The sequence below is a fragment of the Simochromis diagramma genome, unplaced genomic scaffold (assembly GCF_900408965.1).
Source record: "Simochromis diagramma unplaced genomic scaffold, fSimDia1.1 OVJJ01000501.1, whole genome shotgun sequence".
Taxonomy (NCBI): Eukaryota; Metazoa; Chordata; class Actinopteri; order Cichliformes; family Cichlidae; genus Simochromis; species Simochromis diagramma.
In genome coordinates, this window is record NW_024387320.1 from 3,236,939 (window position 1) to 3,249,514 (window position 12,576).

Sequence of the window (12,576 nt, forward strand, 5' to 3'; positions counted from 1 at the left end):
AGATTTCGAAAGAAAATACCCAGTGAGCAGCAGTTCCCTGGTGAAAATGCCTTTTTGATGTCAAAGGCGAATGGCCAGACTGCTTCCAGCTGAAAGGAAGGCAACAATAATTCAAATGAAACTCAAACAGCGTGACTAAAATTGGATGATAGACGACTGGAAACCTTTTTCTTAGCCTGCTGTGTCTTGATTTCTGCTGCAACATCCAGATAGTAGGGTCAATTTTGCTTAAACGACCTGAAAGCATGCATCCACCATGCCTTATATCCACACTTCTGGCTTTTAATGGTGTGATGGACCCCTTAGTACTAAGTGAGCACTCTTTATAGCACCTGAGTAGTGTTGCTGACCATGTCTGTCCCTATATGACCACAGTGTGTCCACCTGGCTGCCTCCAGCAAGATAACTCTCGATGTCAGAAAGCTCAAATCGTGTCACAGTCACTAGACCTCAATCCAACAGAAGAGTTGCATCATGGACAAATCTGCAGCAACTGTTTGACACTATCATATCAGCACGGACCAAAATGTCAGAGGAATGCTTCCAGCTCCAGTTCTGGAGACAAAATGAGATCCAACTATTTATGTGTACCTAATAAACTGTTTTCCGTTACTCAGGCAACTCACTTTCAAGGCAAAAGATCACCCAGCATGAACATTTCCTTTTTCCATGTCTATAACAGTAAAAAAATGTTTTGCTTATGTGAAAGTTCAGCTTTAAAGTATCACTTAAACCTAGTAAGCACTGAGGATCTTTGTTTCACATGATTAACATTTATTGAATAATAATTAAACTAATCAACATAACCATAGCTTAATTATTACAAAAGCAGCAGCCATAAAAACTTGCAAATGTCCTTCAAACACTTGATCACTCACTGAATCATTTCTGAGTCACCAGGAAGAGCTTTGCTCCATTTGTTTATCTGACTGCATAAAAGGTGTGAGCTGGGGTCATCAGTATAAACACCTTTAATTGCATAAGATGAGCTCAGGTTGAGAGGTGATAAAGATGAAACAAAAACTCCCCCTTCTGTTTACACTGTGAACTACAACTCTGTAACAGCTTCCGAGCCATGTGATGAAAGATTGAAGAAAAAAAACAAAAACAAAAACGTTTAGCTCTGTTTAAAGGCAAAGTTCTGTGTGGACAGCATTCAGTGATCTGAAAGAGATCACACACCCTGCACCACCGGAGCCACTTTAGATCCCGCTCACCGGTGTTATTAGGCGTTTACAAAGGTCAGAGTAGGATGGCTATGAGGTCATTTAACCTTTTTGCCATTCAAAACAGGCTCAACAAATCTAATGAGTGAGGCAAGCCAAGTGCTAATCTTACTTAACATGTCTTTTCAGTTCATATCAGGTTATTTGTGGTAAATAATCTGAACATAATCTTATGTCTGTGTAGGTTATCAGTCATCCAGATCACAGTAGTCTCAGGAGCTTGGAAAGAAAGCAACTGGACTTTAAAGTTTAGTGAAGATGTTTTTGGGATTGAAGTAGCCTCATGGATGGAGGTGAAATTTTTTCACAAAACAAAGTCCTTTCCTTCAAAGCTCCTGAGACTACCTGAACAGATTGTTTGAAATGAAGCAGGAACAGTGGTAGTCCTGACAATAGCTCTGTTCCAATTATGCACCACTAAACCTAATGAGATCATTACTGCTATTTGTATTTACACCTATGTCTTTCCTGTTACAGGTTAACCTGGCTGCTGGGGTAAAATCTTTAGCACCATCCTGACACCGCAAGCTACTTTCAGCTGTCCAGTTATTTCCCAGGAGTCACCCAGTTAATGCTGAATGTCCTTCCTGCCACAACACCAAAAGAGTTTGTCCACGACACTATGATGGTCCCGTCATGTTGAAACAAAATATTCAAATACTGTAATTCATGGAATTTGAAAATGAGGCTCATTGTCACAAAAATAAATTTAAATACATAAACGTTGGGCTGCCTGGGCTTCAGTAAAGTTGTCAAATAAATACGAAAATCAGAGCATAAATGTTGGTCAACCAAAATTTTTATTCACAACCATAAACAGCGAGTCAGGTTTAGCGTTTTCCACCGACGCGAGGTGCGCTGACCTTCATGGGCTTGGCGATCTTGGGTTTCTGTGCAGCCTTAGCAGCGGCCTACAGGAGAAGAAAATCAACTAAGTTCTTGCACAAAGAAAAACTTTGAATTAAGTTGCTGAATAATCGAGTGAAACCTGAAGAGCAAGCAGTGGGGAAACTAAAAACTTGTTTTGACATCTTATTGAATAACTTCAACACAGAGCACTGGCTCTTACCTTTGCAGGTGCTGCAGCGGGCTTCTTGGCAGCCTGCTTTGCCTTCTTGGCCTCCTTGGCAGCTCTGAGAGAACAAAGAGAACCAAATTTAGTCCAAACCAATCAAAGTGACCAAAAAACTTAAAAACAACAACAATTTCTTTATATAATTTTTTAATGTATGTATTTGAATACTTTATTTTTAACTTGAGCATTGGTTGCTCCTCATGACCTCAGCCCTTTTTGCGCCACTCACTGTGAGAAACATGCTTTATAATCGTATTTTATTATGACTGGAATAACAAAGTGAACTTGAAGTGCTATGAAAATGTTCACTGTAGTAATTATTTACAGTGACTGATTACACTGACAGGCTGATCAGAAGCTGTTTTTACTGAATATTTCCAATCAATGATTAAGTGTTGCAACTCTAAAGGCTTCCTCATTTTCTTGGACTAGAATACCAACAACAATCTAAAGACGGTGGCAGCATCAGTATTTTCTTGTGTTTAATAACATTAAGCTTAAATACAGCATGTTTGTGATCAGTTCAGGTTCATAGGTGCAGCTGTTCTCTCATGCAGGAGTTCATATTGGGGGTTTTCTGACTGTTCGGTGAGTGTTTAAAGGACCAGAAGCATTCAGAGACTTTTGCTAATATCACTCAGTAATGTTAGATGTGTTCTTTGATGATAAAACTAATCCTGAAGTAATGAATATCAGGAATTTCAGTGTCTAGTGTAGCAGCAGAGAGAGGGCTCAGTCTGCAGAATAGAATTAAATCAGGAAGTGCTGCAACACCCTGTAATTCACTTTATTTTAATTATGCTGAAGCAAGCCCCAGATTAATGTTCACTCAGATTATATTTGACTGCTGTGTTTGTGTATCAGCTAAGCCTGCAGGGGGAAACAAAGAAAATCATTTGTTTCTTGCTGTGTTACTATGAAAAGTCCCTGCAGTCAGCGTTTCTCCCTCAATGCCCTCATAAAGGCACTCTCCTGTTTTATTAAATTCTAGTTTTTTTTTTTAATGAAAACTAACACAATTAAATCTCATTCTTAAAAATATGAAACCAATAAAATGCCCAATGCAACCTCTGGGCAAGTCGGCCAATATCGTCTACACTGGATTCTAATCCAACCCTTCTTTATTCCGAATAATACTCTGACACAGTTTTATCGACTTCAAGATCACAAGACTTAAAAAAAAAAAAAAAAAAAAAAAAAAAAGGAGATACACAGGGTTCTTCGTCCTCTTACCTGATGGCCTGCTCCCTCTGGGCCTTGCGGACCTCGGGCTTCTGGTTCCTCTTGGCCATGATCTCAGCCAGGGAGGCGCCAGTGATGGCCCTCGTGAATTTCACTGCACGGCGGGTACGCTTCTTTGCCACCTCTTCCTGTTTTTAAAAAAAAAAAAAAATGCAATACATTGGTTTACTTAAAAAAAATAATGGTTTTTCATGTTCACATGAAGAATAGAAGACAAACCTGTTAATCACAAAGAAATGAGTGGCTAATCTATCTGAAAGGAAATGTGTCTACATATTTACTCTAGTCTACACCTCCAAAGGGGTGGTTGCAGTCATAAATGAACAGTTATTAACCAATTTTCTCAAACTGCCATCTAAGGCATGGCAAAATCAGTATTAAAGCATGTGTCTAGCCATCCAACAAGTCAGTTTTGCGTGTTTTCTGATGCATCACCATCCATAGGAACCGTAACAGTCAACAGCTGTAACCATGAAAATCTAAAAACCTGAGATAAATTGAGTAAAATACGTTGTCATGCTACAGCAATGGTGAGTAACAGAAGTTTTAATAACTCAGCATATTGTAAACAAAACACATTTCTTATGTTTGCCTTTAAATTTCACAAAGCTAACACCAAATCCTTGAACTACTTTAACAGGACTACACACAATCCATCCACAGGTAGCAACTGTCAGCATGTTGGAGAGTTTGGAGGCTGACCGATGAGAATATGTCTGCAAAGACGTCAAAGGCCAGTACTATGATCTCCAGATATTCTGTGGCTGCAGGTGTGGAGTGAGCGCTGCTGCTCAGTCTGCAAAACACAGTTGAGCAACAACACGTAACACGGACCAACACCGTGCACACCATCCACCCGCAGCCAGTCTGATGTATAAATTGGAGCTTGAGTAAATGTGACGATCTTCTTTTATATCTAATAGCCAAGATTAGTTTATCTGTTTCACAAATGACCAGTATCAACACAGCAATTAACTGCTGGACCCACAAAGTCTGTCTGCCATGGAAAAATAGTAGCTACATTTTCACTTCAGTCTCCTTGTAAACAAATATAAATGATGAACTCATATACAGGATTGTACTTACAGACTGGCCCTTCTTGTGCTTGCGTCTGTACAGCACAGTCCAGTTGATCTGTCTGGGGTTCCTCTTGGCCAGGAAGGCAGACTCGCACTTGGCATTCAAAAACTGGAACACCTAACAAAGACAAAAATAAATAATTAAATAACCGAATGTTACTCATGTCTGCCTTTAATTACGACAATTACACCCTGTACTATCCACCTGAGCTACAAACTGACTTTGGATGCTGACAGCAGTCTGTCATATGTGACAAAACTGAATCTAAAGAAACACCTTGCATTGTGGAACTGTTCACAAGTATCATAAACTTGATACATAACGAAATTTAACTGCATTAATTATAAGTAGTAGGCAACAGCTCAGGACAGAGCCACATTTTGAGTGAAGCTACATACTTATGCATCTTGTTTTCTCCTAGATGTGCTTACACAAATAAATGACACTTTATCTAAAACCCCTGTAGGCTCTTTTCAGAACAAGTCACAGTCAACAGAGCCTATAGGTCTCTATGACTGTTATCTATCATAATACTATCGCAGTCAAATACACCCGTGTGGCTGAACCTAAAAACGCTATCGTTTAGCTGCTAACATTAGCGGGTTATACAGGACTCAGTTGGGCCCGTTGTGAGTGTGTCTTTCAATAGACAAATTTTAAATCACATTCACAGGGGATATTTAATGCTGAGCCGGTAAAGTGATCTTCATAAAATAGTTTTGGGACAGAGCGAGAAGAAACCGGTGTCGGACTTTGCCAGCTAGTTACCTTCCCGTCTATCCTGGCGTATCGGCGGCCATGGCCGGGGTATATTTTATACCCGCTGAAACTGCACAACTCGACCCTGAAAACGACAAATACAGATCATCAGCGAAAGAGAACCGTACATAGTTTCTTTCAATGTACTTATCATCCTTAAAGTATTTATTTAAATACTGAGATGGCATTTGATAGCATTGCATACACTCACTTCATGATGGCTACGAGAGGGCACAAAACCGGAAAGAAAGATGACGGATGCGGAAACGGAATTTACTGACTACGAGATTGATATTTGTGAACAAATTTAAAAATTCTGACCGTTAATGTTTCAGTAATGCTTTAAAATCAGTGAACCTATACGATATATTTTTTTCTATTATAAAACTATATTAGTCAAATTTATACATTGACCAGCAGCACAATGGTGACGTCACATTTAGACGGTTGCCTAGCAAGCAATTAGCTAGCTGCTCTTGGCTTAATAATACAGAACAGCAGTGTATTAAACACTCTAAAATGAAATATGAGATAACTATGGTCACTTCAGACGCATTTTTCCTATTAACGTTAATGTTTCCCTTCTTTATTCTTTGCTTAAATCTGGCTGGCGCGTTTCAGCAACCTTAGCGCGCTGTAGGATAATTGTAGTCTTTTCGACTTCCATAGACGCAACGTTGCAAGGGGCGAGATATCCTTTATGAACTACAAATCCCAGAGCCCCTCGATTACGCAGTTTGACAACACACAGACGCTTCTTGTCTTTCCTACTACAGCTAACGCTAGCTGTGGTCTGGGTCGATAGGATGGGTGTATCAGATTTACAGTTTGATAGAAATGCTGGTAAGTAGTCGGTCATCTATTTTAGTCAAACATATTAATATGCCTTTGAAAGGTAGCCCATAGGAAGATGTTTCTCACCGGCGGAGGTTAACGGGAGAACACTACAGAGTGCTGTCGTTAGCTAGTTCACCTTTCACGAGCATTAAAACATCACGCGTCAGTCCTTTTCTGGCATATTTGTAAATTAAGTTTTAGCAAAGTTTTCCGAAACCTTAAACATGAAACCAGGTTGTCTGGGACAAATTTAGGTTCTGCAGGTGTTGACAGACAGGCACACTGGGCAGAGGCTTGATTTCTTGACCTTCTTAGCCTTCAAATGACAGTGATCAATAGAAGATTATGTAAACTAATTCAGGGGACTTGCCAGAAACTGTAACTAAGATTTTTATTTTATTTTTTTTGCATGGTAGGTTGCTAGTTATTACAGTTCTATACCCATTCATAAGCTATTATAGTAGTCTGGGTAGCCCATAATTAACCCATCACCACCCTCTAGTAGAGTACAAGAGGGGTAGCCTACAAAAACTGACCAAAATTTGTGATTTGGGAAAAAGGTTCAGGTTCAAGATAAGCCTAATGCTGTTGACTTATGAGATATACTTAATGTGCATGACTGATTTCACAAGATATCTTTATGGAAAACCAAGACCGACATTGTGCTTTTTAAGTCTGCTGAATCTCTTTATCCTGCCAGGACCTGTGGTGGATCTTTCAGCCCGAGGTATGCAGAAGTTGGATCCCAGTTTCACCTGCTCAGAAGACACTCACACTCTCATCCTGGACGGGAACAACATCATGAAGCTGGACCACCTAGAAAGGAATCCAGGCCTTCAGCAGGTAACAAACCCTTTAGTTTAAATTTTTCTACATAATCTCCCCAGCCATTAGAGTCCAGATACCACACACCAGTTCATGATTTGATGTCTTTTCTTTCTTTTCCTTCTTTAGCTGTCTGTAGCCAGTAATCGTCTGGTGAGAATGATGGGTGTGTCTCGGCTGACAGAGTTGAGAGTCCTAAATCTTCCCAATAACAGTATAGGCTACATTGAGGGGCTGAGAGATCTGCCTCACCTAAAGTGGCTCAACCTCTCTGGCAACAATATTAAGGTGAGGACATGAGATATTTTAACATCCGTTACACAGATCCTGTAATTTACTGACAGCAAATTCAGTCCATGTGTAATGACAAATATTTAATCCACTGTGCAATCTTTCACACAGGTCATTGAGCAACTTAACAACTGTGTCTCTCTTCAACACTTGGATCTGTCTGACAATAACATATCTGCCATTGGTGATCTGACCAAACTGGTGGCACTAAAGGTCAGTGTGCTGAGACCTCTGAATATATGCTCAGACTAGCCCTATATTAATGGTATTGTTGATTTTCTTGACGGTATCATTTTCTGTCAATGTTGCAGACTCTGTTACTTCACGGAAACAGCATCACAACACTCCGAACTGTCCCCGCTCACCTTCCTGCCCAATTATCTATTCTCTCCCTGGCAGAAAATGAGATTAGGGATCTTAATGAAGTAATTATGTTCTCCCTTATTTAATACAGTCACACTGGTTATATTAAAATTACCTAATATTACTATGACTGACTATAAACTGATTACTCCAGATGTCATACCTGGCGCCACTTCATGAGCTGGAGCAGCTGTCCATCATGAGCAACCCTTGTGTTATGGTGACCCCATCTCTGCCTGGTTTCGACTATCGGCCATATGTCATGAGTTGGTGCCTGAGCCTGAAGGTCCTGGATGGCTATGTAGTGACACAGAAAGAGGGGTGTGTATATTCTCGTGCTTAATATCAGCAGTACAAAAGCATCAGAATGCCTGAGTGTCTTTTTTTTTTCTTTTTTGCTGTGTGTTATTGTTAAATTTACAGTCTGAAAGCCGAGTGGCTCTACAGTCAGGGCAAAGGTCGCTCATATCGACCAGGGCAGCACATTCAACTGGTTCAGTACCTGGCCACTGTCTGCCCTGTGACGGCATCACCTGCCCTGGAGACAGCTGAGGATGCCAAATTGGAGAAGATTCTCAGTAAACAGAGGTTAAAATCTTAATATAGATAAACTGCAAGGGGAAAAAAAATCATTACCCAGTATCCACTTCTTGGTCATGGTAGCACACATCATTCTTAATCCTTCATAACTGTCTCAGGTTTCATCAGAGACAACTGCTGGAGGAGACCCGGGGAGGCTGTCGCAGTCCTCCTCGGCCAACTCAGCTTGATGTGGAGAGTCACAGTCCGTCACATAGAGTTCCACAAGGGGGAGCCAGAGAGTTGAAGAATATCACTGTACCTGGACCAGCTGTTCCATCAGTCCCGCAGACAGGTAAGAGGGCTGCCTGCCTGGCACCCTGGTCCAAGACCAGTGAGAATCATGTATTTGAATTAGGTTGTAGTACTAATCGTTGCTTTGTCTGCTCTCCTGTAGAGCCAGTTGTTCGGTTTAACACCTGGGTGAGCTCTGACTCTTCCAATCCGTCACTGCCCATAGTATGTCGCCCAAGGCTCAGCGAGGAACAAATTTATTTGGAGGATGTGCAGACAGGTGAGGACAAACTCAACAGTAGCATGCTTTCCTCAGAGTCCACCTTCATCCCCTTCACATCTGATCTGGAGCCACGATCGACCCACTCTGACAGCGAGGACGAGACGGAGACATTCGAGCCAGATTCCCTGGCACCAAAGCACCCAGCGCAGTCCAAAAAGCAAAACGCGAACAATCCACAGCATCCACCCACAGTAGAGCAGCACGAGAGAAAGACGCTTGAAGGAGAAGAAGTTATTTCTGCTACAGATTCAACATCTAGTGGATTGCTAGGAGTCAGAGTTAGCACTCTACAGAATGACCTAGATAGTGATTTTGTTAAAGCTGAGGTGAAAGAAGCTCAGAAGCAGGAAGAAGTTGAGAGTAAATCAAGTGTGACAGAAGCAGACAGAGCTGCAATTAAAATACAGTCCTGGTGGAGAGGGCATTACACGCGGTGCTGTCACCCCATGGCCAGAGAGGTGCGCAGTGAAATCCGTCTACGCAGGATGCAGGAACACATCCTCTTCCTGTCTGAGAAGTTGGATCAGTAAGTGACCGACAAGCAGCACTGGTGATACTCTTTCTGCAATGCATAGGTGTTAATCAGTGACAGTGAATCTGGTTTGTTTGCAGTGTGCAGAAGCAGTATGAGGAGGAGAGGCTGCAAAGGCTCGTTCAGGAGGAAGCTTTGAAGTTTCTATGGAAAGAGGTAGTTTCTGTTTAACATTGTAAGATATGTATAATATTGTTTCAAGAAATCTGTCCATAAATTCATAGTTTACGTTTTGTGTGATTTGTGTGTAGTTCCAGGCTATGCAGCAGTGGAAGCAGTCTGTGGAGCAGCAGCTGGCAGTCGTTACGCAAGCCGCCACCCCTGCTCAGATCTCATCCCCTGGACTTTGCAAGGCCACCCCACCCGTTGCTTCCAGTACCACCAACCCACCCAGCACAGATGTCTCCTTCCCAGACTCTGGCTTCCAGTTGACTTGCGATCAGCAGGTGGCGCAAGAGGACAGCTTCCTGAGCAGTGGGACAGCAGACTCTCTGAAAACAGTGCGAGCGCTAAGCCCCGTTTGTAGTGGCCTCGCTAATGGCAGTGATGGAGCGGACAGTGCAGACTGCAGCCTGCTGGAGCAATATCTGTCCTCTGTACAGCAGAGGGAGGAGGCAGAGGAGGCAGTTAGCGATAGAACAGAAACGCCACAGCCGTCCTCACCGGCATCACCCAGCAAGGTGGCACAGACTAGCTCCCCCATGGGGAAGGCAGCAGAATCAGCTCCTGGCTCTACCTGAGAGTCCTCACCCGTTACCCGAAAACTGTATAGAACCACTGACTGAGTGTGTGTAAATTAACACTGAGCATAAGCTTAGAGACAGATCTTTCTCTGCAGTCATCTTAATTAATAACCCAGAAAACAGTGGTCTTAGCTCTAAAACCAGATTGAAACAAGTACAGTCCTCTGAATGTAGCTCTAGTGCTTTTTTATACTCCAACACTTTGATCCGTTCTTTTATTAATGAACATTTTCCTCTCTGTGTAAAGACACTGAATGTGATGTAACTTAAGAAGGTATCAGTAAAGTGAAAGTAGAGGTTACTACCTCTGCCTACTAAGACAGACATGTTGTGACCTGTTACTTCTACTGTTTGGAAAAGTAGAAGTTGCTGTGTTAAAGAAATGCACTTGTAACGACACATATGCTTTACTATATATCTCTGTTGTTCCAACCAGTGTGGATGGCTGGCCTGCTTTGTATTGACTGCAGGTCAGCATTAACTGATAATCAACAGAAAAATGTCATGTATCCCTATCTTGTGAAAAATGTAAATAAATATGTACTTATAATTTTCTAATTTCTATCTACTTTTCATTTTTATAATGTCTTATTTAAAGTTATTCTCATTATTGTGTGATTATTTCTTAGATGTTTAATAAATCAGTGTAAATGAATTTACACTAATTCCAGTTCATTAAAATAATCTGTTATACCTCATAGCTATAATGCAAGTACAGATAAATAGATACTTTATTGGTCTCAAGGGAATTTTTGTGCTACAGTGGCTGGATAAAGAATAAAAACAGTATAGTGTACAATATACAACAAAGTTATACAATGAAAATTTCATACATGCCACATTGACAAAAAACTAGCCAAAGTAAAAATAAAGTTTGCTAAAAAAAAAAAGAAAAAAGAACGGATTCAAAATGCTTTATGCTTCTGAGATGAATGGATCTCTGAAATTTAACAAACTTCAGTTTAGACCATGGTGATCGAGTGTTGCCTTGAAAAGCTCCTCTATCCCCCTGGCGAATAGCACACTGTGTGTTACTTTCAGTTTCATTACCCCATATAGCTCCACCACACTGCAGCCATCATTATGCCAGGACACGATCCATCTTACTTTGGCTTATAAATCAGAATTAGTAGAACACAGCAGCCTATAAATTTCTGAATGTCTGTGGCCTTTAAAAGTAATGAACTCGTAACAGATTTTACTTGGAAAATAAGATTGAAAATATTTTGCGCATAAAGTCAGTTTTCCATTATTTGAAAAGTGCTACCTTTTTGATCAATTTACTCTAATGTGCTATATCACCAGTATCTTCCTCTGTCACACCGACCCTATGCATGTCCTTCTTCACTACATCCATGAACATTCTCTGTGATCCTTGTCTTATCTTCCTCCCTGGCAGCTCTGCATTCAGCATCCTTTGTTCAAATATTTCCACTCTCTCTCCTCTGCACATGTCCAAATGCTCTCTTCCTTGCCTCTGTAATTTAACCTCTAGTTTTTTACACTGATCAAACATAATATTACGACCAACAAATATTGTGTTGCCAAAATAGCCCTGACCCTGGGTCTATCCACCAGACCCTGGCCAGTGTGTTTGAGTATCCGGCACTGAAATGTTAGCAACAGATCCTTTAAAACTTGTAAGATGCAAGGTGTGTCCTTTGTGGATCTGACTTGTTTGCCCAGCAAATCCCACAGATGTTTGATTGGATTGAGGTTTGGGAAATATGTAGGCCAAGTCAGCGCCTTAAACTCATTGTTGTGCTCATCAAACCACTGATGAGTACCCTGATGAAAGAGGCCACAGCAAACAAGGAATATAGTTTCCATAAAAGGATGTGCATTGTTTGTTACCACACTTAGATAGGTGATGTCAAAGTAACATGCACATGGATGTCAGGAACCAAGGTTTCCCAGCAGGACACGGCCCAAAGCATCACACTGCCTCTGCAAGCTTGACGTGTTCCCAGGTAAGTGACACCCAGCCATCCATGATTCATCAGACCAGGCCACCTTCTTCTATTGCTCCGTGGTCCAGTTTTCACACTCACAGCCTTTGAAATCCGTGGACTGACTGCTAATTACTTTGAAAGCTGGGTCACTGGGCAGGATGTCAGGACACATTGTGTGTAGCACAGTGAGAGGGTGAATGGAAATAAACAAAACATGAAACACAGAGACAACATTGAGGGAACATGAAGTAAATAACCCCAAGGAGGGCTGAACTTGTGGGCTCAAATGATACAACGGGGACAAACAGAATCTAGAAACCAAGCCCACTTCTCAAAATCAAAACAACAATGAATTACGATTCAAAAGTCCAAAAAACACAAAACACTGAGTCAAAGAACCAGAACCATGACACACAGGAAGTGCTGATTTTTTTTCTGCGTCACAAAAACTAATTTTCTTACTCTTCTTCTTCTCTTTGTATCACTGTTATTGTTGCTGTTACAAAGGAACAGCTGAAGTATACCGAGTGGCCACCTGGGGACGCAGTAGCACCC

General features: G+C 41.3%; 2 protein-coding genes and 1 non-coding gene across 3 annotated transcripts; 1 reads left to right on the plus strand and 2 right to left on the minus strand.

Annotated features, from left to right (window-relative positions):
- Positions 1–2,007: 2,007 nt before the first annotated feature.
- rpl24 (ribosomal protein L24) lies at positions 2,008–5,699 on the minus strand. Its single transcript, XM_040005364.1, has 6 exons — positions 5,594–5,699; positions 5,392–5,467; positions 4,630–4,740; positions 3,535–3,671; positions 2,296–2,359; positions 2,008–2,137 (listed from the first exon to the last, which is right to left on the minus strand). Exons 1-6 carry the CDS (start codon positions 5,596–5,598, stop codon positions 2,057–2,059), a joined length of 474 nt encoding a protein of 157 aa, XP_039861298.1. The 5' UTR covers positions 5,599–5,699; the 3' UTR covers positions 2,008–2,056.
- Positions 4,220–4,400, minus strand: LOC120717666. The gene has a single exon (XR_005692246.1). It is a non-coding gene; the product is annotated as a small nucleolar RNA SNORA23 (small nucleolar RNA).
- Positions 5,700–5,833: 134 nt separating the features above from the next.
- Positions 5,834–10,627, plus strand: cep97 (centrosomal protein 97). The gene is made up of 11 exons (XM_040005355.1): positions 5,834–6,225; positions 6,920–7,062; positions 7,174–7,332; positions 7,447–7,548; positions 7,647–7,760; positions 7,853–8,019; positions 8,122–8,286; positions 8,397–8,572; positions 8,675–9,320; positions 9,407–9,482; positions 9,578–10,627. Exons 1-11 carry the CDS (start codon positions 6,189–6,191, stop codon positions 10,064–10,066), a joined length of 2,274 nt encoding a protein of 757 aa, XP_039861289.1. The 5' UTR covers positions 5,834–6,188; the 3' UTR covers positions 10,067–10,627.
- The last annotated feature ends 1,949 nt before the right edge of the window (positions 10,628–12,576 follow it).

Bases quoted from the DNA above. Each gene is read 5' to 3' on its own strand.
- rpl24 (XM_040005364.1), bottom strand. The intron at 2,360-3,534 runs GTAAGAGGACGA...TTGTTCTCTCAG, and splicing joins CAGAGGGAGCAGGCCATCAG to AGCTGCCAAGGAGGCCAAGA. The intron at 2,138-2,295 runs GTAAGAGCCAGT...CTTCTCCTGTAG, and splicing joins CCGCTGCAGCACCTGCAAAG to GCCGCTGCTAAGGCTGCACA.
- cep97 (XM_040005355.1), top strand. From the start codon at position 6,189: ATGGGTGTATCAGATTTACAGTTTGATAGAAATGCTG. The intron at 9,321-9,406 runs GTAAGTGACCGA...GTTTGTTTGCAG, and splicing joins CTGTCTGAGAAGTTGGATCA to TGTGCAGAAGCAGTATGAGG. The intron at 9,483-9,577 runs GTAGTTTCTGTT...ATTTGTGTGTAG, and splicing joins TGAAGTTTCTATGGAAAGAG to TTCCAGGCTATGCAGCAGTG.